Raw genomic sequence first — 27,672 nt, 5'->3', positions numbered from 1 at the left:
GAATAGACTTGATGGCAACTTTTTTTTGGTGGGGTCATATTCCCAGCTAGTACTTGAAACAAGGCAACCGCTGTGGCCCTGCGAGCTTCCACGAAGACGTTTATCTGTGCTTGCTGCTGACAGCAACGGCGACTCCACTTCAGTAACAACTGTCGTAAGTTAAAGTAACATTTCCTGGTCATTTCTGTGTGACCTTCATTACCTGCCATACTATCAAAGGCTACCTGTATTATTATGTACTAATATTTTTCTTCATATCTTCCCTTTTTATAAGTTGTGATAAATATAAACCAAAAAAAAAAAAAAAAAAAACCAAACCCTGCCCTACAGGGTTTCCAAGGAGCACCTGGTGGATTTGAACTGCTGACCTTTTGGTTAGCAGCCGTAGCTCTTAATCACTGCGCTGCCAGGGTTTCCATGGTAAATATATAGGTAACAAAAACATTTTCCATTTCAGCAATCTTCACATGTACAGCTCAGTGACATTACTTATGTTCACTGTGCTGTTCCCAAACTGTCCCCTCACCCTTGACAGAAGCCCATTCCCCCCAAGCACCGATACCTCCTTTCCCTTGACATCTTCTTTGTACCAATTAGGTCTAAACTTAGTGTGCTCCCAAGGAAGACTATCCATGAAGTCACACTGGGACTGCCAGCTATGTGGTATTCTAACAAAAATTAAAATATATACATACCTACTAATATACAACATAAAAATAAAAAATATTGAAGTTCAAGGATTTCATTTACTTGAATTCACAATCAACACCCATGGGAGCAGCAGTCAAGAAATCAAAGGACACATTGCATCGGGTAAATCTGCTGCAAAACTCTTTAAAGTGCTAGAAAGCAAACACACCACTTGATGACTAAAGATATCACTTTGATGACCCAAGCCAGAGTATTTTCAGATCATCTCATATGTATGCCAAAGTTGGACGATGAATAAGGAAGACCAGAGAAGACTTGATGCATTTGAATTATGGTGTTGGCGAAGAATACTGAATATACCATGAACTTCCAGAACAACGAACAAATCTGTCTTGGAAGAAGTACAGTCAGAATGCTCCTTAGAAGTGAGGATGACACTTTGTCTCACGTACTTTGGACACGTTATCAGGAGGGACCAGTCCCTGGAGAAGGACATCATGCTCGGTAGAGGCTCAGTGAAAAAGAGCGAGAACCTCAAAGAGATAGACTGACACAGTGACTGCAACAATGGCTCACACACAGCAATGATTGTGAGGATGGTGCAAAACTGGAAAGTGTTTGGTTCAGTTGTACGTGTGGTCACTGTGAGTCAGAACTAACAATAAAAAAATATATAAAAAAGAGCCCTGCACCATTTATTGAAGAGGTTCTTCTTTCTCCATTGAATGTACTTAGCACCCTTGACAAAAATCAGTTAACCACAGATGTGTGGATCTATTTCTAGATTCTCAATTCTATCCCATTGGTCTACTGTCTATTTTTATACCAGTACTAGGCTGTTTTGATTACTATAGCTGTATAACCCACTGCCATTGAGTCAATTCCAACTCATTGTGACCCTGTATGACAGAGTAGAACTGCCCCATAGGGTTTCAAAGAAGTGGCAGGTGGATTCAAACTACCAACCTTTTGGTTAGCAGCTGAGCTCTTAACCACTGCACCACCAGGGCTCCATACCTGTACAGCATGTTTTAAAATCAGGAAGTGTGAGTCTTCCTACTTTGTTCTCTTTTAACATCGCTTTAGCTATTTGGGGTCTCTTGCCATTCCATACAAAGTTGAGGATTGGTTTTTCTATTTTTGTAAAAAAGGCTGTTGGAATTTTGATCTGGATTGCATCGAATTTACAGATTGCTTTGGGTAATATTGACATCTTAACAATATTAAGTCTTCCCAACCCATGACCATGGAACATTTTTGCATTTATTTATGTCTTCTTTAATCTCTTTCAGCAGTGTTGTAGTTTTAATTGTATAAATCCTTCATGTCCCTGGTTTGATTTATTCTTTGGAATTTTATTCTCTTAGAGGCTTTGTAAATTGAATTGTTTCCCTAACTTCCCTTTCATATTTCTCACTGCTGATATGCAGAAACCCAACTGATTTTTACAAGGTGCCCTTGGACCCTGCAACTTTGCTAAATTCCTCTACTAGCTCTGGAAGTTTCCTTATGGACTGAAGCAACAGAGGAAGGAGAGTAAGGAATAGAAGGAGAAAATGAAATATGAGGCTACTTGCCTCCATGAACAACTTCCTCCTTTGCCACAAGACCAGAGAAGTGGATGGTGTCCAGCTACCATTACTGAAAGTCATGATCAAAAGGGGGGAAATGTAGGACAGAATTTCAAACTATTGTAGAACCAGACTTTCTGGAACCAGTGAGACTAGATGAACCCCCAAAACTATTGCCCTGAGTTAAGCCTTAAGCCAAAATATCCCCTGAAGTCTGCTTTAAACCAAACAATAGAAAGAGAATAGATAGTTTAGCTTAACTAGTGAAGAATGTCTGCCTTGATTAAGCATTGTACTGTTTTAAAGATCTGACTATATGGGATCAAACTGACTACAGCAACTTGGATGATTACACAGGAACCTTAGGGAGCAGTGAATTCATGTTAATGGGGGAGGAACAACTCAGAAAAGGAGGGTGAGAACGGTTGCACAACTTGAAGAATGTAATCTGTCACTGAATTGTACATGTAGAAATTATTGAATTGCTGTGTAGTTTCAACAATGATGGAAAAAAAATAGCAGCCCAGGTGGTGCAATGGATAAGAGCTCACCTGTTAACAGAGAGGTTGTTGGTTCGAACCCACTCAGCAGCTCTGGAGGAGAAAAGACCTAGTGATCTGCTCCCGTCAAGATTACAGCCTAGGAAACCCTATGGGGGCAGTTCCACTCTATCACATGGGGTTGCTATGAGTCAGAATCAACTTGATGGCACACAGCAACTAATATATATTTAAAAAAAAAAAAAAAAAGTCTTTCTCACCATGGAGAATAATTGTGTGCAGCAGAGCTTAGGAAATAATGTACCCCAGTACCTGGGACTTGATCTTTCCTTAATACCTTACCGCTCTGTCTCCCAACCCCTGCGGCCTTCTGAAAACACTCTCATGTTCTAAGTCTTGCCTTGGGGGTAACTTTTCCTTTGGAAACTGTGTGAAATTGCAGGTTACTATTCAGTCAGACACTGCTTCAGGGTCCCTGAGCTGCAGAAGACACATCAAGGCTCCTGGCTGAGTTTCTCTCTGTGTTCAGAAAGTTCCCTCTGAATATCAGCCCCATTGCTGCCAAGGACGCAGGTCCCCTTGGCCTGTATGTGGCTGACCACACCTCCTGTTGCCCAGGAAGGGGTCGCTTGGACCCTGTAATCATCAGAAAAGTCCCTTTTTAGTCTCAAAAGTGATCCAGTGTGAAAAACAGATTAAATTACATTCTACCCATAAGCAGAGAGCCCCCGTTGTTGTTGTCAGGTGCCACCAAGTCACTTCCGACTCATAACGACCCTATGTGCAACCGAACGAAACACTGTCTGGTCCTGTGTCATCCTCACAGTCGTTATGCTTGAGCCCATTGTTACAGCCACTGTGTCAATCCATCTCGTTGAGGGTTTTGTACTTCTTCCAAGGCAGATTTGTTTGTTCTTCTGGCAGTCCATGGAATATTCAATATTCTTTGCCAATACCACAATTCAAAGACAGTCCCTGAGTGATGCAAAAGGTGACGCACACAGTGGCTAACAGAAGGGTTGGAGGTTTGAGTCCAACCAGAGGTGTCTGGAAAGAAGGTCCCCGTGATCTACTTGCAAAAAATCAGCCATTGAAAACCCTGTGGAGTACGGTTCTCCTCTGACACACATGGGGTGTCCACGAGTCAATAGGACCTGGTTTGGTTTGATTTTACGCAGAAGCAGCAAGGTGGTTGTCCTAATCACCTGATTTCTCAGCATCTGAAACCTCAAAAAACGATACGTCTGTTCTGGTTGTCATTTATCTTCATAAAAAAAAACCCGTTGCCATTGAGTCAATTCCGACTCATAGTGACCTATAGGACAGAGTAGAACTGCCCCACAGGGTGTCCAAAGAGTGGCTAGTGGATTTGAACTGCCTACCTTTTGGTCAGCAGCCAAATGCTTCACCACTGTACCACCAGGGCTTCTTTATCTCCATATCTCCGCCGTCCCCCGCCCGCCCCCACCACTACCAATCTGCTGCTTCTTTAGAATTGCCAAGTTTTGGTGAATGGGACCACTGTCCCCAAATCTGCCCAAGCCTGGAGACCAGGAGTTATCCACAGGTTTGGCTGTATTTTTTCTGCCCGACCTCACCCACTACGTCTCATTAGAGCTTCAGAAACATCCATTTAACCTCTTCATCATGGGCCGCACCTGCCCTCCCTCTCCTAGTCCTGTCTCCGCTTTAAACCACCACTCGTCAGCTCCTGGAGGACAACACAGTCGGTCCACGGCCCTTCCCATGGCGTGAGTCCTTGTCCTGTAGGATAGCACCCACATGTCCTAGCATGGCACCGCAGACCAATCGCAAACCTGGCTGCAGTTCTCCACCCTCCCTGCTTCCACCTCGCGGCAATATGACCTCACAGCACCTCCCGCTGGGAGGTGACATCTCCTTCTACTCCTGGAATCTGGGTGTCTTGACATGCTTGAGCCAACAGCATTGTGCCCACAATGCGAGTTGGTCTCAAGAGACTGTGGGCACTGTTAGAGGTTGACTGGAGTCCCCCTGAAAGACTGAACACTGGGTCTCTAGTCTAGTCTGACCCTGTAGGGGAAAACCTATCTCCATGTACAGTGGTGGCTGTAATGCTCACCACCTAAGTGCTACCCTGGGCTGGACTGCTGAATGCTTCCATTCCCCGTGTCTCCAGCTGCTGGAGGGGAGCTGCCTGGAACACTCTGGGCCTTCCACTCTGGAGGATTTCTCCTGAAAAATGTTGCTCTGACACTGGAGATCCCAAAGAGAAGCTCGCATCTGACATTTGGAGCCACACTGATTCTCTTCTTGGACGATCATTGTTGGTTCTAATGGGAGAAATCTACCCTCGCTAGTTTTACTTGGAAGGGCTCCGAGCTTGATTTTCATCTTGGTCAAAAACACTCATTAGGCCTCCTGTACTTTCTTTCTCTCTCCTCAGATCAAAGACTTTCCCCTCAGGTGAAAGATGGCAGAAGCTACTGTAACTTACCCTAAAATGAAAATTGACACTCCGTGGCAATCTCCTGTAAGAAAGATGCTCTTGGTATCAGGCCACAAAAGACAAATAATGAAAAATACCCCTTTTGGCTAAGTATAACCTCTAATTTTGGGCTGTCCAGGTACACGCTGGCCATTTTTCCCATCCGCCTGTAGTATCAGAGGACAGGGACATGCCGCTGGCTGGGGACCAATTATTTACCGCTATCTTCATTAATGAGATTTTCTGATACAGATCAGGGCTTGAGTCGCAGCAGGTTCGCTATACACTCAGGTACGTTTTAAATGTGATGTGTGAGGTGGTAGCTGCACGACTCGTTTTAATACCAGTGGAAACACTAACATCTTGACCTTGGGCTTTACGAGAAAAACACGACAGCTTTGTGCCTCTTACATACGTTCTGGACATGATGAAACCCAAAACCAAACCTGTTGCTATCGAGTTGACAGAGTAGAAATGCCCCGTAGGTTTTGCAAGGAGAGGCTTGGTGGATTCAAACTGCCGACCTTTTGGTTAGCAGACGAGCTCTTACTACTGAGCACCAGGGCCCCAATGATACGCAGAGTTTAATAGCATGAATGTTTGTTTAGAGGTTTAAAAATGACTTATGGTGTTTTATCTAACGTCTTCATTGTCACCTGTTGTTGATATGTTTTCTCTCTCCAAATAACACCCTTTTTATAGGCAGTCACAGAACTACAGAAAAAAACAACCAACTTCCATCACAGAGGTGGTGGAGAACTGGAGGCAACGTCAGAAGCCAATCAAGGCTCTGGTACAGCTATGCCTGCAACTTGTGCCACTGCCACTAGGTGGTGCCCAAGAAGAAAACCTTGGTCCATTGCTCAAGGTGTGACTAGCAGACAAAACACAACTTGACTAAAAAAGTATTCCATTAAACACCAAGTACGTGTGTCGACAAGTCATTTCAACCAGAAAAATACCATGGGAGGGGAATGCAGGATCCGATGATCTCAAGGTGTGACTAGCAGACAAAACACAACTTGACTAAAAAAGTATTCCATTAAACACCAAGTACGTGTGTCGACAAGTCAATTCAACCGGAAAAATACCATGGGAGGGGAATGCAGGAACCGATGATCCACATACCTCACTAGATGTTTAGCAATGCTTAATACAAATCTGGGTTTAGTTTGCCATTAATTCATGCAACAAATAATTACCACAAATGGTTAAGTGCCTGAGTGCTAGCTGAAAGGGTGGTGGTTTGAACCCACCCAGAGGTGCCCAGGAGGACAGGCCTGGCTATCTGCTTCTGAAAGGTCACCTGGAAATCCTACGGAGCAGCTCTACCCTCCACACATGGTGTTGCCATGAGTTGGAATGGACTTGATGGCAACTATCAACAACAACAACATATGCCAGGACTTCTGTTAAGGCTGAAAATATAGGGGTGAGTAGGACATGACCCTAGTCTGAAACTCTCGCCAATCTGCCAGTCACGTCCGTCCATGAATAACCGAGGTGGTCATGTTTTGAGCGCAGTGCAGAGTTCAGTTCTAAAGAAAGGTACAAGCATCCATAGTGAAAATTACTCTTGAAAATCTCTTAAACTGGGTGTCCTTCGACCATGTCTATAGTTTGGCCTCTAAAGCCTAATGTAAGGCAAGAAACAGGAATAGGTTAGGAAGAAAGGGACCAGCCCAAGTGCCTCTCCAGTTTTCTACTTTCTGCACCGAGGAAGAAACAGCAGCTAGTACGGATTTTCTGGCAGCCTAACCGGGAACAGAGAGCCATGGGCTAACAAGGGGAGCCCTAGCGGCACAGTGGTTAAGAGCTCGGCTGCTAACCAAAAGGTCGGCGGTTTGAATCCACCAGCCACTCCTCGGAAACCCTATGGGGCAGACTCCTATAGGGTCACCGTGTGTTGGAATCGACTCAATGGCCATTTTTTTTTTTAACTATAGCAGCAATGAGAATCGTAAACGGTTGTTTCTAAGGCCCTAAGGATCAAAACGACCAAAAAAAAAGTGTTGCTCAACACCTTTCTCAGAGAATTCTACCGCTGGCCACCACCGCAACCCAAAAGCAGCTCTAGGACCAGAGCGAATGAACAGGCACAGGGGGTATGGCCCACCCGGCACGTTTGCTGCCCCGTCCTGGAAGACGAGTGATGAGGGCAGGAGAGGGACGGGCCTTGGAAACGGGTACCATGGACCTTAGCATCCGATCATGCTGAGGTGGTCTGTGCCTCACTTTCCTTATCTGAAAAATGAGGATAGAAACTACAGCTACTCCATGGACAGCAGTGAGGGGTGAAGGAGCCGATGGGTAGCTGCTGTGCAGTAAGTACCCGACACGGGTGGAAACACCCTGTTTCCATTGTTACTGTTGCCGCAGCACCTCTCCCTTCTGTGACCGTGCCAGGAGTCAACTCTGATCTGTGAATTAGATTTCAGAACCTCATAGAGAAAGACCCTTGGAATCTAAAAGGTGGGCTTATGTTTGAAGGAGGGAAATACTGTTTTCTACCAAATAAAACGTTTATTCCCAATCAGGCAACAAAAAGTTACAACATCGGGTGCTGATCTCAGGAAAGGACCACCACTCTTATCTGGTGTCCAAACAGAACGCACTGAGAAAACAAATAGCACCAGGAGCGTGGGCAACACGTACAACACGCAGCTCACGGGAGCTCTTCCTGTCTCTGACTCTCCACGCCCGGTACGACTCCACTAGGGTCCCTGGGTGGTGCGAACAGTTAACGCACTCAGCAGCTCACTGAAAGGTTGGAGGTTTAGTCCAACCAGAGGTGCCTCCAGAGGAAGGCCTGGGGATCTCCTTCTCAAAAACCGGCCCTTGGAAACTCGGTGGAGCACAGCTCTTCTCTGACACACATCGGGTCGCCGTGAGTCCGAGTCGGCTTGACAACAGCTGTTTTTTTTTTTTTTTGTTGTTTTTTTTTTATCATTATTACTATTAAGAGGTGGTGTGGGAAGACTGAGTCTGCAAACGGGGCCTTCCAGTCACATCTGAACTGCAGCTGGTGGGTCTGTCTGACTGGGTAGACGGCAGACAAATATGGCCAATCCCTGTATCCAGCAGGTGGCCTCACCCCAGGTTGTGGCTACACATTTCATCCCCACGTTGGAGACGTATCTTAAAAAATGACCACCCTTGGGCTGTAACTGGAAACCCTGGTGGCATAGGGGTTAAGTGCTACGGCTGCTAACCAAAGGGTCGGCAGTTCAAATTCGCCAGGCACTCCTTGGAAACTCTATGGGGCAGTCCTACTCTTTCCTATAGGGTCGCTATGAGTCGGAATCGACTCAACAGCACTGGGTTTGTTTTTTTTGGGGGGGGGGTTGGCCTGTAAGATGGCTTGAGAAGATGCCTAATGGAATCTCAGTGTAATCCATTACCCCTGCTGAATGAAAGCGCCTGACAGATGGTCGTTCACTGAATGAAACCCGCGTGTTCTGTGCAGGTGCGTTGGAGGTGGCACGCTCACACATGGAGGGTGGGATTGCTCAGCCGTCTGCAGAGCTCCTCCCCACAGGTCACAAGGAGCAGTCTTCAAAGGCGGCAGTGCAGCTCCTGAGAGAGCCACGATCCTTGGAATGTCTCCATTCCTTAACTGGACATTTAAGAAGCGATTTGGCTAAACTCTCGAGGTGGAGATGCAAACCCAGTGGGGAGTGAAGGATCAGCAGGCTGAGAAGAGAGGGTGGCACTAATCAGGTGTCCCCATTTCTGTTGTCTCTCTGTGGCTGTTCAGATGATGGGAAGACCAGTGTGCTCTGGAAGAACACAGTGCAGTGTCCCTGGCCTCCCACGGCTCAGGCTCTCCTGGGGAACAAGGGTCCTGTGAAGACGAGCCCAATCCTGTAGGCCCGACACCAAAGCCTTCACCAGGGAGGCCTCAAAGAGCTTCAGAAGGTTCTCTTTCCCCTTCCAGCTTCTGCTCCCCCCAGTGTTTATCCAGCTTGTCAAACCGCCTTATACCTATCCCCGAATTATACTCCATCCCTCTAGGCAGCTTGCTTCTCTTACAGAAGACTGTTCTGCTTTGATCAGCTGTAGGAGAGAATGTCGAGCTTCATGAATCCCAAACTCCAGCTAGGGGAGAAGCAAGAGCGGACTCTGACGGTGCTGCAATATTCTAAGGCGTCTGCTGAGACAACACAGCGGTCCACCGAGCTCACCGCCAAAGGTCGGGACGAAAGCACCCTTCCTTGTCACCAGCGGTCCATCTCTGAGACATCAGGCAGATACTGGTCCATGTAAGAGCTGTTAGTGAACAATTTCACACGGTCTGTCACTGTGTTGTGCAGTGGTGGCTTGCGTGTTGCTGTGATCCTGGAAGCTTGGCCGCCGGCATTTTAAATACCAGCAGGGTCACCCGTGATGAACAGGTTCAGTGGAGCTTCCAGACTAAGACAGACCAGGAAGAAAGGCCTGGTGCTCTACTTCTGCAAATCAGCCAAGGAAAACCCAATGGATCACAACACGACATCAGCCATTGTGGTGCTGGAAGCTGAGCCCCCCGCGTTGGAAGACGTTCAAAACACATAGCAGCTGCAACAATGGACTCGAGCACACCAACGATCCTGAAGACGGAAAGGAGCGGGCAGTGTTTCCTTGTACATGGAGTCGCCGTGAGGCTGAGCTGGCTCCACGACAACGAACAACAACAACCAACAGCTGAGCCTGAAAGTGGCAAATATCAATTTAGCTAACCTTTCGAGAGTAGCCCTTGGGCCCACATCAGTCTTCTTCCCAGTGCGTGAAGTATGTTTGGCTCTAAGAGAGAGCGGCCGCCCCATCCTACCACTATGTGGGTTCTCAGAACACTCCAGCCCCATAAGCTCTCACCCCGGGCGGCTGAAGTGGACATAGGTTGATTTTGAGGCAGAGAACCCACTGTCCTATTCTGCGTGAGAGCACAGCCTCCTACCCTTGGGGGCTACCCTCTTCTCCCCCTCTCAGTACCTGTGCTCTGGGTGGTCCAGGCTTTGGAGAAACGGGGTGTTCTGGTCCCTGGGCTAAAGTGCTTGGTTCAAGGATGAGGAGGTGACCCGAATAGGTCCCATCAGAGCGTATTGCAGGACTTATTATAATAGGAAGGGCCTAGAAGACAGTCTTCCTGTGGGATGTGAGCTGGTTCTGAGGCGTCCAGCTTGCTACCACAAGGACGACCTCTGTGAGAATGAAGCTCACACAGAAGAAAGAGTGCCTACAGGTGCAAGGAGAGAGAGAAAAGGAGAGGAGGGAGTAAGAGAAGGAGAGAGAGAGAGAAAAAAGAGAGGAGAGAGAGAGAGAGGTAAAAAGAGATTAAGAGAAAGACAGAAGAAGGTTCCTGTGACACCTTTCCAGCTTCTGGACAAGCCATCAAGCCAGCCCCAACTCCGGACTTTTCAGTATGTCGTCCAACAGTGCCTCTCTTTATTCAACCTGGTGTAGGTGGGATTTTCTGTCATTTCCAACCCCAAGCACCACAACAGATATTACTGCCAGCATCTCAGCACTTCCACTGGGGATCCGCTGCCTTCTCAAGAAAACAAAAACAACAACAAAAAAAACCGAGCACCCTCAGAGGCATAAGACAGCTCACCTTTTCCACGATTTACGATTCAGTGTGAATGAGTTTTCCGTTGGATTTCCTGAGCGGAGGTTTGCTATGGATGGGAGAGAATTGCGTGAGCTTACTGGGCTTTTGGCTGGGGACGAAGAGAAAGAAAATAGAGAGGCTGGGGGCTCTGAAGGCAGCTCTCCAGCTCAGAGGCTTCCAGGAGCCTGCACAGGTGGTAATGATGCTTCTCCAAGGATTCTTGACTTTCTTCCTCAAGGGCCCGCGGATGACACCAAAACATTACCTGTACCAGGTGAGACGTCATGGGTGATGTGAAGTTGAATGTAACGAGTTTCTTCATTCTCTCATGGGTCCTCTCTATTCCTGAAGGTCATTTCTGGGCCCCAAGATGACTTCTGTTGTTCTGGCCTCTTCAGGGCATACACGTAAGGTAGGAGTTATTTGTTGGTTGGTATTATAAACCCAACTCAAACTGCTTTACACAGAGGAATTCATTGGCTCATGTGTTTGAAAAGTCCAGGGGTTGCCATGGTGGGGTTCACACTCTGCAGAGTGTCATAAGGACACCATCTTTCTGCATATAGGTTCTGATTTCCTCTGGGCAGGCTTCCTTCTCAGGATGGTGCCTCCTAACTCCAACAACATATTCCCCCAGGTGTCAGAACAAAGGGGAAGAGAGCACTTCTTTCTCAAGAGTTCCAGTCCCAAGATTGCATCTCATTGGCTCTGACTGGATATAGTGTGGTTATCCCTGAGCCAATGACTGTGCTCAGAGGAATGCAGTGCTTTGATTGGCCGGCCTGAGTCACATGGTTACCCCGGAGCTAGGATAGAGACAGTAACCGTCTAAACTGCCTGGATGTCGGGAAAAGACATGGGGGGGAGGCTCTAGGGGAACCAGGTATTGTTATCAGAAGATGGACCAATGGAAGCTGGAGAAGCAGAGCATGAATGCCTACTGCAGGGATCATGAATGCCTGGTCAAAGCTGTGCAGCCAAGAAGAAGCTCAGAAATGATGACATACCTAACTATAGAACAAGAAAGAGGATGAGACAGTAGCCTAGAAAGGGAATTTCCAGAGGATAAAGTTATATGCAAAATGCTGAACCAGGAGGTAATGACAATGTAAGTAGCAGATCTCCCTAAAGGTTCACTCCTCTTTATGGTCTCCGGAGTGGCTAGCTCTCCCTGGGCCCTGCACATAGAAAACGCTCAGTCGGCGGTAAGGGAGTTAAACTGCAGGTGAAGTCCGGGATAGGAAATAGCTGTGTGGGGCCGAATCGCCACAGAGGCTTCGTGGGGGAAGCACGTCCTCAACTGGATCGTGAAACGGAGGGAACATGTCGAAGGGAAAGGAGGGCTTGTGGGGCTGGGGTGGTAGCAGGCCACAGTGGAGAAGGGCTGGGTCCTGGGTCCACCTTAGGGTGCACAACAGGACTTGCTGGAGGCCTGGATGTGGAGAGACAGAGAAAGAGATGAAGGAAGGATGGGCGGCCACGGATGGCGTGAAGGGGGCTGGAGTGGTGGGAGCATGGGTGTTCCCTAACACATCAGGCCGCCTCCCTGCTTTCTCACACCTCTGCCTTCTCTCTGCACACCTTTTGGACAGGGATGCGACTTGTCTCTGATTTCTGCCGCCCTGGCATTGTGAATGGTGCCGAGCCCTGGGGGAAGACCCCATTTGTGCCTGTGGTCTGATTTCTATGTGGGCGGAGGTGCTCCCTGTCGGTACGCTCCAGGCACAGGCTTTACAACAGTCCTGGCCAGCTCAGTGGGAGCCGGTGCCCTGAGGGACTGCAGAACCACGTCCCTGGAACCAGGAGGGAACGAGTCCATCACACCTCGCCAAGTGCCTGGGAGAGTGGTCGCTGCGAGAGGTGTGGCTGCATTCATCCTCGCAACTCTGACGCTGGTGGGCGGCAGCGGCTCACAGACCCTGTTGCCTCCTGGTGCCCGGAAGTGTGTTACACGGCTCCTGGCAGAGGGACACTCAAGTCCAGGCCTTGTGTGTCTCCCAGCACGCCTTTGTTTTGAATCTTTTTTTGCATTTATTTAAAGAGGGAAGGAAGGGGTGAGGAGGAAGGAAGAGTCATTGGGGTCGAATAAGGCCGAGAGCCGGTCTTCTATGTCCTGAACGTGCAGAGAGTCTTGGAGGCTGGGCAGGGGTGGAGAAAGGCTTCTCCTCACCCTCTGTGGCCAGGATTGTGAGTCAGAGCCCAGGTGATTGGTTTTGCAAGGACACTTTTCCTGTAAGATCACCCAGGGCAGCCGTGCGCCCGTCAGTCTAGGTGTGCGACCCCACTCCCTGCCTCCCCAACCCAGCTGGGTGGACAGTGACCTCTACTGGGGTGTTATTACCCAAATCCCACCATAACCTCCCCAGTGGGGAGGCTGAAGGCATTTTGCCAACAACCCCAAGGGTCAAGGAAAGCTTCACAGACCCAGAGTTCCCCTCCAGGGCTGCTTTTCATTCTGTTCTGATTTTGTGCAGGAAGGATCTCTGGATTTCAATGGCAAGGTGACCAGAGTGGGATGGGGGCCCCATGGGACCCTGAGGTCCCAGCCAGTCGGTGAGCAGCAAGGCTATATGATGGCGGTCTCGGTAGGGACGGGGTCAACTTGCCTTAATGGTGTCTTCGTCAGAGGACCTGCACTGCACCGACTCCAGCAGCTCCGTGACTGTGCCGTCCTCGTCCACTGATACCACCTTCACTGGTACAGCCACCGTCTTCCCCGTGAGAATGGCTGTGTTCAGGATCTCTGCCTCCTGGAAGACCAAGGACAGCCTCTATCACACCCTCCTGAAATGGACCACACAGAGACATACACAGAGACACAGACACACATACTTACGGGGACACACAGACACAGACACAGACACACATACTTACGGGGACACACACACACACACACACACAGATACACATACTTACAGAGACACAGACACACACACAGACACTTATGCTTACAGAGATACACACACACTTATATACATAGACACATACTTACAGAGACACAGACACACATACTTACAGAGACACACAGACATACAGAGACACAGACAGACACACATATACATGCACAGAGACACAGACACCCATGCTTACAGAGATACACACACACTTATACACATAGACACAGAGACACACAGACACACACAAACACTTAGAAACACAGGTACACACACAGTCACACCCCGATGAAATAAGGTTGGGGTTGCCAGCACCTAAGGGCCTGGAAGGTCACATGTATGATGGACACAGGCCCCATGGAGACCAACTGGAGGCCCTGCCCAGCCCCACTGAGCTTTGCCCTGAGGGAATCTGAGCTCTGTTGTGGATGAGATGTGGCCCCCAACAGACATGTTGAAGTTCTAATCCATTTGTGACCTGGTTTGGAAATAGCATCTTCCTTTGAAGATATCGTCAGTTAGGTCATACTGGGGTAGGGTGGGTCCTGATCCTCGTCCCTTCTGAGTGGTGTCTCATAAGAGGGGAAGACAGACGCCACGCGAAGATGCAGCTAAAAGCCAAGGAATGCAGGGGCATTCAAAACAAAATCTTCAAAGTCCTAGCCCGTGACATTCTTTGTTCAATTCCACGTCACCACATGCCAGTCATGTCCCTATACCTACTCATGGCGCCCCCATGTGTGTCAGAGTAGAACTGTGCTTCACAGGGTCTTCAATGGCTGATTTTTTGGAAGTAGATTGACAGGCCTTTCCTCCAAGGTGCCTCTGGGTGGACTCGAATCTCTAACCTTTTTGTTAGCAGCTAAACGCATTAACTCTTGGCACCATCAGGGACCCCACTGTGCCCCTAAGAGGGTCCCTAACAACACGCTGCACTGAATTCCTTCTGTGAGTTTGCGCCTGCCTGGCCCATCCTGGATAAAGCAACAACTAAACATCTGGATGTGGTGAGGCGCTGGTTAGGGAGTCCTTACATCACTTTTAGAGCTAGGCTTGCAAAGATCCTCATTAACTTGATTTTCATGTGAAATCTGAAATGCCTGTTAGTAGCATGCCAGCAGAAGGAATAGAAGTTATCACCCTAAAATTACATAACCATTTCCCTTATGTTAACTTTGTACTTTTATATAAGATCTCATTTCTCCTTTATAGGACTAGGTTCATCTTGTAACTAGCTCATTTGGTTTAGCCTTTGGATACAATACCTTTTTTTTTTTTTCTTCCAACATTTTAATTCTAAAAGGCAAGACTTGAGTTTGGAATGTTCCTGAATTTCAAAGGCCAGGCCTTAGTTGTCTGAGTATGCGGAGACCTCCTAAAGTCCCCCGGCCCACGCACTTTTTGCTGTTTCTCCTGTGTGGGATCCCAGCCTGATTGTATTTTGGGTAAAAACGTGTAAGAAAATGAAGGGTCAAAATCAGAAGAAGGACATGCAGCATTTTCTCCTCTGAAGGGTTTGCATTAAAGGAACTAGACGCACTGTACGGGCAGTGGTGTTTCAGCGGCAGCGTTCTCGCCTTCCATGCGGGAGACCTGGGTTTGATTCCCGGCCAGAGCACCTCGTGTAGGCACCACCCAGCTGTCAGTGGAGGGAGGCTTGTGTGTTGCTGTGATGCTGAACAGGTTTCAGTGGAACTTCCAGACTAAGTCAGACTAGGAAGAAAGGCCTGGTGACCTACTTCTGAGAATCAGCCAGTGAAAACCATATGGATCACAAAAGATCACGGAGATGGCGCAGGAATGGGCAGCGTTTCCATTGTACACGGGGCTTCCAGGAGCCGAGTCAACAGCAGCTGACAACATACCTTGCAAAAGGTAGAGAAATGCTCCTTCACTCTCAGAAACGAAAGAAACAGGCTGGGGAACATTGCTCTCACTTTGCCTTCAGTTTCAGGGAAAGATGGAACAGTAAGCAGGGTCTCTGCTCCAACGATAGAAACCCAAAGGGCCTTAAGGTACTTGCACTCAGGTTATCCTGGTGAGAGGACGCCGAGAGTAGCTGCTGAGCACCTGCATGCCCTTCTGTCCCAGCATCTTCTCATCCTTGGGACAGAGCACGTCCTCCTGCCAGCCAGGACCTCGTGGGGACCATCAGCCGAGACTTCGGGCTTGGTGTTCCCCTGCCTCCTCCGTACATTCCCAGCTTTCTGACGTCAGGCATCCTCTCCCTGTGGAGCTCTGCTGTTCCAGGGGGTGGATGGATGTGGATGGACTCACAGAATCTTCCAGCAGGAGGACAGACACTGCGCTCCTTAAGGGGGAAGCACCTGCTGGGTCTCAGCTTGGGTCACTCGAGATGTACAACTGCTCTGACGATTGCTCCCTGTGGAATCCCGAGAACTCAGATGCCTATCTTCCGTGGAGCTAGCTTCTCACAGCCGCTCAGAGCCGAGGAGGTAAAGGCTCACGCTCTCCTGAGTCAGCACTGTCTCAGCCCCCTGGGCAAATCACGGCCCTTGCTGGCATCTCTGCACAGCTTTTCTGCTCCCTGGACATTATGTGGGAAACCCTGGTGGCGTAGCGGTTAAGAGCTACGGCTGCCAACCAAAGGGTTGGCAGTTCAAATCCACCAGGCGCTCCTTGGAAACTCTACGGGGCAGTTCTACTCTGTCCTATAGGGTCGCTATGAGTCGGAATCAACTTGACGGCTCTGGGATTGGGTTTGGACATTCTGTGCATGTCAGGGGGACATTCCCGGTGTCTGACAACACGGCTGCGGAACCCAAGTTTGCTTTAGGTTGTAACGTGCTCGCCCGAAATGACTACACTTCTTGGCTGCCCTTAGTCTGTGACACGGCTCTGGTCCGCAGGATGGAAGTAGAAGCCAGATTGCAAAGGCTGTCGGGCTTTTCCTTTCTTGCCGCCTGCTGTGCACAGATAATGCTGGAGCCTGGGCTACAATGGGGGACTCGAAGGTGAGAGTAAGACCTGTAGGAAGGAGACACTAACTACCCTCATTTCCCTGCAGAAATGACCACCCATGTCTTAGCTTGTGTTTCCCCCTGGAAACAGACCCTGGGACAAGGGTGCAGGGGCAACTTATCTGGGAGACGCAGGAAACAGCCAGAGGGGAGTGGGGAAAGGTCCAGGGAAGAGGAGGCAGCAACACAGTGACGAATAAAGCGGCACCGCAGCAGGCGTGTGCGCTGAGGCCTGCAGGGGTCGATACGTATTCTGCATCCTGGGCACCCATGCACATACGTGTGTAAAGACAGATACCGGCCATCAGGGTGACTCAAGGCGACCTTAGCACAACAGAACAAAATGTTGCCCCGTCCTGGGCCGTCCGTACGATCCCCGGCACATTTGAGTCCATCATTGTGGCTACTCTGCCAACCCATCTCACCGAGGGCCTTCCTTGCAGTCGCTGGCCCTCTGCTTCACCAAACTCAATGCCCTCCTCCAGCCACTGATCCCTCCAGATTACACGTCCAAAACGTGTGAGTCGGACAGTGTTCTGTTGTGATCCATAAGGTTTTCATTGGTTGGTTTTCAGAAGTAGATCACCAGGCCTTTCTTCCTAGTCTATCTTAGTCTGGAAGCTCTGCTGAAACCTGTCTGCCATGGGTGACCCTGTTGGTATCCGAAATACTGGTAGCCTAGCTTCCAGCATCACAGCAACACGCAAGCCCCCACAGTATGACACACTGACAGATGAGTGATGGTTACACCTGTACATATAACGTGTATTTCAATATACTGAAATATACGAAGATAGATTTCCCTGCAGGGGCATGACAGAACCTACCATCTGGGGGTGAGGGAGCTGGAGGACTTACACACCTGCTCTGGGAGTAGCTGGCCGAGGGCTGCCCCTGGGGCTGACCATCCCCACCACCTGCAGCCAGCTGTGGGAGCGGGCAGGGCTGCCCTCTACAGTGTCAGGGAATGCCCCGCAGAGGCTGGCAGTGGGAATCTGGGTCAGCACTCTGCCACGGGGAGGTATTTGGGGAGTGGGCAGGCACTGGCTCTGTGCACTACAACAGAACGGGGAACATCCTGCCACACAGAGGCCTGAGAGGACTGGAACCACAATGACAGTGTGGGACTGTGTGTGTTTCCCACGTTTCCTGATTTCTGCCCCAAGTACTGGCACAGCCATTTGTTCACGTCCACCCTTGAAACTTAATTTTTAAATACAGAGAAGGAAATGATGGACAGAGAAAAACAGCACCTCGGGGCACTTCTCAAACTGGTTGAGGGTCTGGCTGTGGGTTAGAGACACTTTGTTGTTACACACGTCTGCTCTCACTTCCTTCTTTACTAACAAAACCCCAGTTTTGCTTCGGTTGTAATATTCTTGGCTGAAATGACTACACTTCTTGGCTGCCCTTAGTCTGTGACATCATTCTGGTCCACGAGATAAAGTAGAAGCCACTTGGTTGGTTTCCGGGAAAGTTTGTTAAAAAAAAAAAGGCAGAGTCTGAAGGGTGTTTGGCCTTCTTTTCCGTCTTCCTTCCTGCTACACGCAGATAGTGCTGCAGCTGGGGCTCCAGTGTGTGACCTGAAGTTGAAACACCCGTTACGGTCGAGTAGATGCTGACTCACAGCGATGGAGGAGGTAGTGAGGTTAAAGCCACGTGGCTCCAGGATGATGTAATGATGTAAAGCAATGACTGGACTGGCTGGGTCCAATCCTGGCCTTGGCACTGCGGATGGGTGACTTTGGATAAGGTACTTAACTCTTGGTGCCCGGTTTTCTTCAGCTATAAAATGGGGTTAATGATGATAGTGTTCCATGGGTTAGTGTTTGTAGAGTCTACCACCCCTCTGTCAGTGTGTCAGGCTATGGTGTATTGCATGTTGCTGTGATGCTGGAAGCTATGCCAGCAGTATTTCAAACATCAGCAGGGTCACCCACGGTGGACAGATTTCAGCAGAGCTTCCAGACTGAGACAGAGGAGGAAGAAAGACCTGGCAATCTACTTCCACAAACCAGTCTATGAAAGCCCCATGGATCACAACCGAACGTTGTCCGATACAGTGCTGGAAGATGAGCTCTGCAAGGTGGAAGGCACTCAAAACACCCAGTGGCTGCAACAATGGACTTGAGCATACCAACGATCATGAAGATGGTGTAGGACCAGGCTATGCTTTGTTCTGTTGCACGTGGGGTGGCCATGAGTCAGGGCCAATTCGATGGCAACTAACAACAAACAACAAATGGTTAGAGTGTCTTGAACAGTGCCTGCCAAGTGCTTTGCTGATCAAACAAAGTTGAATGATGTCAGAGCCCCGAAGAAGAGGACCTGTATGCGAACGCAGCACCAGGCTATCCTGGGTACTGCCTCCACACACACTCGGAGAAAACTAAGATTGGGTTTGTCTGAGCCATCGGTTTATGGATTCTGTTACATGCAGCTAAATGCAGCCCTAACTGACACACAACCTGGGAGCCATATGTTCTCATCAATTCTCATGGGTCTTCAGCTGAGAGGAGTACATTAAACTGAAGATGGCTTATTATCTATCCATCACAGACAACAAAACGAAACATTTATTTATTTATTTGGCCTCCAATGTTACCACGGCCTCTTTGGAGATCCCGTGTCCCTTTAATATTGGTTCTGAAACAGTCCCATATCAGTTAAAATAGACAAAGATGGTTGGGAGACATAAAAATAAATACAGTTTAGTTGCATCAACTGTTTCCTCTCCAAATTAACAGCATCATGGAGGTAACTTTGGAGCACCCAAAAGAGGGGGGCAAGTGTTCGAACAGATAAAGCCGAGCACAAAAGGCACAGCTGCACCTCCCTGCAACGGAGGGAGACAAGCAGCCTGGGGGCTGGCTGCAGCCAACGTTACAAGCTGATCCCATCACCGTGGTGCCCAGCCTCATTGCCACAACCTCCAACCAGAGCATGCTTCTCAGCATTTAACTCAGAGTGAGAGAAATTTGAGAGACAGGCGTTTGAGGAAATGGAAATAAAAGTCAGCTGGCATATCGACCTTGCTTTTACTTGGAAGATCCCCCAAAAGGTGCAATTTCCTACTGGGGTTGCTAATGAGGACATAAGATTTGAGTCAGCATCAAATTGAACAGGATTTGAGTTAAGCATTGAGGCAGTGTCTTAGTCACCTAGAGCTGCTATAACAGAAATACCACAAGTGGATGGCCTTAACAAAGATAAGTTTATTATCTAACTGTAAAGTAGGCTAAAAGTTCAAATTCAGGGCGTCAGCTCCAGGAGATGGCTTTCTTGCTCTCTGTTGGCCTTCTCATCAGCCTTATCCCAGACTAGGAGCTTCTCAGCACAGGGACCCCAGGTCCAAAGGATGTGCTCTGCTCCCGGCACTGCTTCCTTTGTGGTATGAGGTCCCCATGTTTCTCTTCTCACTTCTTTCTTTCATATCTCAAGAGATTGCCTCAAGGCACAGCCCAGCCTTGTAGGTTGAGTCCTGCCTCACTAACACAAATGCTGCCCATCCTCCCTCATTAATGTCATGAGGCAGAATTTACAACATACAGGAAAATCGCACAATACCAGGAATCATGGCCCAGACAAATTGTTACACACATTTTTGGGGGACATAATTCAATCCATGACAGGCAAATTCCCTTATAATAATTTTATTGTTATTGTTCTTTAGATGAAGGTTTACAGAGCAAACTAGTTTCTCATTAAACAATTAGTACACATGCCGTTTTGTGGCACTGGTTGCCAACCCTAAGACGTGTCAACACTCTCCCTTCTCGACCTTGGGCTCCCTATTGCCAGCTTTCCTATCTCCTCCTGCCTTCTTGTCCTTGCCCCTGGGCTGGTGTGCACATTTGGTCTCGTTTTGTTTTATGGGCCTGACTAACCTTTGGCTGAAGGGTGAACCTCAAGAGTAACTTCATGAGCTAAAAGGGTGTCTGGGGTCATCTCTCAGGGTTTCTCCAGTCTGTCAGGCGAGTAAGTCCGGTCTTTTTTTGTGAGTTAGAATTTTGTTCTACATTTTTCTCCAGCTCTGTCTGGGACTGTCTCTTGTGATCCTGTCAGGGTAGTCAGTGGTGGTAGCCAGCCACCATCCAGTTGTGCTGCACTGAGTCTGGTCCTTTATATAATTTTAATAAAGGAATATAAGGTGTTCGTGGGACAGATGGCTGTCGGTTCATGGCTGCTCCACCTTCTTTTTTATAACAGGACATCAATTTTCCTTTGGGAAACCATCCTTTTTCTGTGTATAAGCCTCGGTGGGACTGAAAATCACAACAACCCCCATTCCCTGGACAAAGCTAGGCAGGCATCTCTGGAGCTAGGACAGTCGGGTTTTCTCTCCCTAGAATCTGAATTTCAAGGGACAAGGGATGGGATGCAGGCACCAAGAGTGTCTGGATCTCACTGGTTCCACCAGGGGCACCTGAAAAGCCTATCACTAGTCTTATTCCTGAACCTCCAGCCCTGTTCTGGTGCCTGCCTGTTCTGAGGCCTGCTTGTCCAGCATTTCCTTCATTCTCTGAGATGGCCTCTATGCTCCCAATAAATTCCTTTTTAGAAGACTTAAGTTAACAAGCATTGGTTTCTTTTGTTTACAAAGATCCCTAATCAATAAAGTTGCCCAGGAAGGTGGTTAGATGAAGACAGGACTGGTTTGTAAGGTTTCATTTTAAACTCTGTCACCATCGTGGATCGGATTGTGTTCCCCAAAAATATGTATACCAATATGGCAAGGCCATAATTCCCAGTATTGTGCGACTGTCCACCATTTTGTCACCTGATGTTATTTTCCTGTGTTGTAAATCCTATCACTATAATGTAATGAGATGGATTGGCAGCAACTATGTTGATGAGCTCTATAAGATTGGATTGTGTCTTAAGCCAATCTCTTTTGAAATATAAAAGAGGGAAGCAAGCAGAGAGACATGGGGACTTCACATCACCAAGAAAGCAGCACCGGGAGCAGAGCGCGTCCTTTGGACCTGGGGTTCCCGTGCCTGAGAAGCTCCTAGACCAGGGGAACATTGATGACAAGGACCTTCCTCCAGAGCCGACAGAGAGGGATAGCCTTCCCTTGGAGCTGGTGCCCTGAATTTGGACTTCTAGCCTACTGGACTGTGAGAGAATAAATTTCTCTTTGTTAAAGCCACTCACTTGTAGTATTTCTGTTACAGCAGCACTTGATAACCAAGACAGTCACTGAGATGCAGACGCTGTATTTCTTTAGTAATTACCGATCTCGGTTTTCTGATTTGCAAATTGGATGCTGTCTGAGTTTGGAGCCTCCCTAGTGCAGAGAATGAGACGAGGATTCAGGAGCAGGAGGCAGAGGGGAGAGAGTGGTGAGTGGGAGAGACTGAGGGAGGAAAAGCCCACATAAGTGGGTGCTATCAAAGTTGCAACTGTGGGCTGGCGACTTGATGCTCACGGGCCTCACTCCCAGAACTGACCCACTGCAGGCTGGGGACATTACCACTGGGGTACCTTCTCCCAAGGGTATAAACCCCACACTCGGGCACAGGTCCCCATGATGTCAAAGAGGCCCTACAGCAAGGGTGGGAAGTTACCTGGAGGAACTTGAGGTGGGACCATGTCAGAGAAGGGTGAGTTTGAACCTTACAAACCAGTCCTACCACAGAGAAGGCTGAGGGCCTGTGACTGGGGCACCGGAGATGTCTGCTTGAGACATCAGCTCGGGTGTCATAAAACTGCTCCAACGCAGGGAGCAAAATTTCCTACGATAAAGTATTGGACCAGCATTTTACAGTGAAACCTGTGAGAGCTGGAACTCAACAGGACTGCCTCATTTTTCTGGGTCTCGCAGGTTTTCCGCCTTTGACAGGGTGTGAGTACCACTTTTGTTTCCCTCTCTATTAGTGGAAAATATTTGAGTTTTCCTTCTCTGACAGGTTTCCGCCTTATGCAGGCTCCAGCTTCCACAGGGTGTACTGTACCTACTTTTTTAAGAGGACCACACCCTGGCATCTGTGTTTGCATAGGCGTGTGGCCAGAACTCACATGGATTTAAACACAGGCTTCAGGAGCAATGCTTCTCCGCATGTGTTTGCAGGATCACTGCAGACACTGGAAGCTCGATCAGCAAAACCCTATAAAATGCTCCATTGGCGTGAGGACATGGCACAGTGGCTCACCAAGAAGAGGTCAGACACCTGGGTCCAAGGGTCCAGCCTCGATACTGGATGACAGCACACAGGAGGCTGCAATGTGCCCTTAGCTTAGATCAACTGACAACTGACAACATTCCTTTCTCTTCCTGAGATCTGGTAACTTCTCTTACCGAGATTTAAACCAAAAAAAAAAAAAAACTCAAAACTAAACCCATTGCCACTGAGTTGATTCTGACCCATAGCGACCCTATAGGACAGAGCAGAACTGACCCACAGGGATTCCAAGGCTGTAAGTGTCTACAGAAGCAGAATGCCACATCTTTATCCACAGACCTCTTAGCAGCCGAGTGCTTGTACCACCAGGGATCTTTTACTGAGATTTAGGGATTGCTAATATATATTTTCTAAAATATGGACTCTGTTTCTCATCATATTTTGCCTATTCTTTAAAAAATTTTGGAAAGAATTCTTCAGCCATGAAGAGAAATGAAGTCGTGACCCACACTACAACATGGATAAACCTTGAAACCGTGACACGGAGTGAAACAAGTCAGACACAAAAGGACAAATGTAGGATTCCGCTTGTAGGAAATATCTACAATAGGCGCGTTTACTGACCTGAAGTTACTGCTGGTCACCAGGGCTGGTGAGGGGAGAGGAGCAAGGGGACGGACTCACTGCTTAGGAGACCCTGAGCTTCCGTTACCAGGGATGGAAAAGGCTGGAGCCAGACACCGGTGACGGCCGCACAACATGATGGCTAGGATTGGGGTCACTAAACTGTGCGTGTTGAGAGTGTTGAAAAGGCAAACATTTTGTTATATACATGTTTACCACAACAGTAAGAGTAGTGAATTATAAACCATAAATACATCAAAACAATAAAAAAAATAACATCTTGGGAACAAAGTTCAGTTTTCAGAACTATTGTGTTGGTTGGGGATCTCGGCTGCAGACAACAGAATACAGTTCGCTTGTTTAAGCCGAAAGGAACTCACTCGGGGACACACAGCGCTGTACTGTGACGGGGCTGAAGAAACAGATTCCAGCCGACTGCCTGAGATCAAAGCGGGGACCACAGGCGGGCCCACCAAGCGTGTACTGCCTCCGCCTCGCCTGGGAAGCAGCCACTTCAGGAGCTGGGTCTGGATCACACGGCCTCTGCCGACAAAACGGATGCCCCACACGTCCTCTTCCTTGTGCCAGAAACCAAGTCTCACACGGAGGCTCCCCATCAGCCAAGGGTGAATCGCACACCTGCACCTGCACACATACCTTGCTCCCTCAGGGGAGGCTGAGGAAAGTAGATTTTTGGAATTTACCCAGAGGAGATGAGATTTACACAGTGGAAAAACGATCAAAATGTGGAGAGGATACCTTTCGGGCAGCTACCAACGGCAGCTTTCCATTACACATGTTAACACTACATGCTCCGGTATTTTCCTGAGGTTAAAGTACAAAAGGCACATTCTAATAAGTCTATTAATTTTATTAAATTAAAACTTTATAATTTTGTCATTTTTTACCCTTTTACTCCCTAGCCCACCTCCCAGGGGCACAAAGAAATGGGACCTTATACGATTCTTTGTTCCCAGCAAACTGAATTCTAGGAGATCAAAGTCAAAGGGAGGTAAGATGAGTGATTTTATGTTTCACGGAAAAAATAAATATCCACCACCAATTGCTGGCAAGATGACCCTGACTCATGGCGCCCTCATGTGGGTCAGAGTCGAACTGCACTCCATAGGATTTTCGGTGGCTGCAATCTTTTGGAAGTAGATCACTAGACCTTTCTTCTGAGGTGCCTCTGGGTGGACTCAAACCGCCAGCCTTTCAGTTAGCAGCTGAGTGCATTAACTGTTTGCACAAAACCCCAAAACCAAACCTGTTGCCATCAAGTTGATTCTGACTCACACTGCACCTGTAAGACAGAGTAGACCTGCCCCAGAGGGTGTCTAAGGAGCAGCTGGTGGATTCGAACTGCTGAACATTTGATCAGCAGCTTAGCTCTTAACCACTGTCACCAGGGCACCAACTGCACGAGGACTCCAAAGTAAATATATTGCTTAGTTAATGATGGATGCCTAGAACAACTATAAAAATGATTTTTTTTTTTTCAAAAAAAGACCAGCCTTACTGGTCTGACAGAGACTGGAGAAACCCTGAGGGTATGGCCCCCGGACACCTTTTTAACTTAGTAATGAAGTCACTAATAAGGTTCACCCTTTAGCCAAAGATTAGACAGGCCCATAAAACAAAATGTGAGTTAATGGGCATACCAGTCCAGGGGCAAGGACAAGGAGGCAGCAGGGGAGAGGAAAGCTGGTAATGGGGAACCCAGGTGGAGAAGGGGAGAGCGCTGACATGTCGTGAGGTTGGCAACCAAAGCAACAAAACGATATGTGTATTAATTGTTTAACGAGAAGCTAATTTGCTCTATAAACCTTCATCTAAAATACAGTCAAAAAAAAGAAAATGATTTTTTCTCCCATTCTAAGATTTTTTTTTACAAATATTATTCAAATGTATGCACCAATCACTAAGGCCAAAGATGAAGAAATTGAAGATTTTTACCAACTTCTGCAGTCTGAAATTGATGGAACATGCAATCAGGATGCACTGATAATTACTGATGAATTAGAAAAAAAAAAAAGGAATACGAAAGTTGGAAACAAAGAAGAAGGATCGGTAGTTGGAAAATATGGCCTGGGTGCTAGAAATGATGCCCCAGAGATCGCATGATAGAATTTTGCAAGATCAATAACTGCTTCATTGCAAATACCTTTTTCACCAACATAAATGGCGACTATACACATGGACCTCACCAGATGTAATATACAGGAATCAGATTGACTACATCTGTGGAAAAAGACAACGGAAATGCACAATACCATCAGTCAGAACAAGGCCAGGGGCCAACTGTGGAACAGACCATCAATTGCTCATATGCAAGTTCAAGTCCAAGCTGAAGAAAATTAGAACAAGTTCATGAAAGCCAAAGTAAGATCCTGAGCATATCCAATCTGAATTCACAGACCATCTCAAGAACAAATTGGGGGCGGAGCCAAGATGGCGGACTAGGCAGACGCTACCTCGGATCCCTCTTACAACAAAGACACAGAAAAACAAGTGAATCGATCACATACATAACAATCTACGAATCCTGAACAACAAACACAGATTTAGAGACGGACAACGAACTAATACGGGGAAGCAGCGATTGTTTTCAGAGCCTGGAACCAGCGTACGAGTCAGGTACGGCACAAGCACAGAGAGCTGCTCCACCCCCCTGAACTAACCCCGGGAGGGGGCCCAGCCGGTTAGCACTGGCGGCGTGGGACGCAGCCCGTAGGAGAAGTCCCTGGGAGGCAGCGACTGGTATTGGAGCGGGGAGAACAGCGTCCCAGCCGGCACACTCGGTCACGGCACAAGCACGGGGAGCTGCTCCACCCATCTGAACTAACACCGGGCGGGGGCCCAATCAGTTCGCGGGGGCGGCACGGAAACGCGGCTGGAGGGACGAGAAGTCCCCAGGAGGCAGCGACTGATTTTGGAGTCGAGAGTGCACCGTCCCAGCAGGGCAGCCTTGACGCTGGGCATGGGGCTGGAAGCGGAGGATCTGACCGTGATTCCAGGGGGCCAGACCCCCCAGGGGCAATCTCCACACAGCCAGCACACATAGGTGACGCGCCCCGCGGGAATCTCAGATATAATAGTCATTCCAAGCAAGACAAGCAACTCTGGCTATATTCTGAGGTGCTTTACTCTCCTATCCCTCTGTTCCCTCCCCCACCCTCCCCAGGCGGCTTCATTAACATCCGAATACCCTGAGCCAGAGGGAGAACTCTGATAGGGATCTGACTGCATTTTCTTTTTAGCGGATTTTCTGGAAAAACTAGTTTCCCAGTGATGGCTTGGAGACAACAATCCATATTAAACCACTTAAAGAAGCAGACCATGACAGCTTCTCCAACCCCCCAAACAAAAGAATCAAAACCTTTCCCAAATGAAGATACAATCTTGGAATTATCAGATACAGAATATAAAAAACTAATTTACAGAATGCTTAATGATATCACAAATGAAATTAGGCTAACTGCAGAAAAAGCCAAGGAACACACTGATAAAACTGTTGAAGAACTCAAAAAGATTATTCAAGAACATAGTGGAAAAATTAATAAGTTGCAAGAATCCATAGAGAGACAGCATGTAGAAATCCAAAAGATTAACAATAAAATTACAGAATGAGACAACGCAATAGGAAGTCAGAGGAGCAGACTCGAGCAATTAGAATGCAGACTGGGACATCTGGAGGACCAGGGAATCAACACCAACATAGCTGAAAAAAAATCAGATAAAAGAATTAAAAAAAATGAAGAAACCCTAAGAATCATGTGGGACTCTATCAAGAAGGATAACCTGCGGGTGATTGGAGTCCCAGAACAGGGAGGGGGGACAGAAAACACAGAGAAAATAGTTGAAGAACTCCTGACACAAAACTTCCCTGACATCCTGAAAGACGAAACGATATCTATCCAAGATGCTCATCGAACCCCATTTAAGATTGATCCAAAAAGAAAAACACCAAGACATATTATCATCAAACTCACCAAAACCAAAGATAAACAGAAAATTTTAAAAGCAGCCAGGGAGAAAAGAAAGGTTTCCTTCAAGGGAGAATCAATAAGAATAAGTTCAGACTACTCAGCAGAAACCATGCAGGCAAGAAGGGAATGGGACGACATATACAGAACACTGAAGGAGAAAAACTGCCAGCCAAGGATCATATATCCAGCAAAACTCTTTCCGAAATATGAAGGTGAAATTAAGATATTTACAGATAAACACAAGTTTAGAGAATTTGCAAAAACCAAACCAAAGCTACAA

General features: G+C 47.8%; 1 protein-coding gene across 1 annotated transcript in view; it reads right to left on the bottom strand.

The window, feature by feature from the left end:
• The window catches only part of TMEM132D (transmembrane protein 132D), a 725,131-nt gene that overhangs the window by 73,846 nt on the left and 623,613 nt on the right, over positions 1 to 27,672 (bottom strand). The window contains exon 5 of the mRNA XM_049866226.1: positions 13,386 to 13,529. Within this exon, the coding sequence (XP_049722183.1) occupies positions 13,386 to 13,529 (144 nt within the window). The remainder of the gene's footprint in view (positions 1 to 13,385; positions 13,530 to 27,672) is intronic.

The sequence above is a fragment of the Elephas maximus genome, chromosome 22 (genome assembly GCF_024166365.1).
Source record: "Elephas maximus indicus isolate mEleMax1 chromosome 22, mEleMax1 primary haplotype, whole genome shotgun sequence".
NCBI lineage: Eukaryota > Metazoa > Chordata > Mammalia > Proboscidea > Elephantidae > Elephas > Elephas maximus.
The sequence above is the reverse complement of the archived record's forward strand: the minus strand, read 5'-3'. Positions and strand labels throughout refer to the sequence as shown.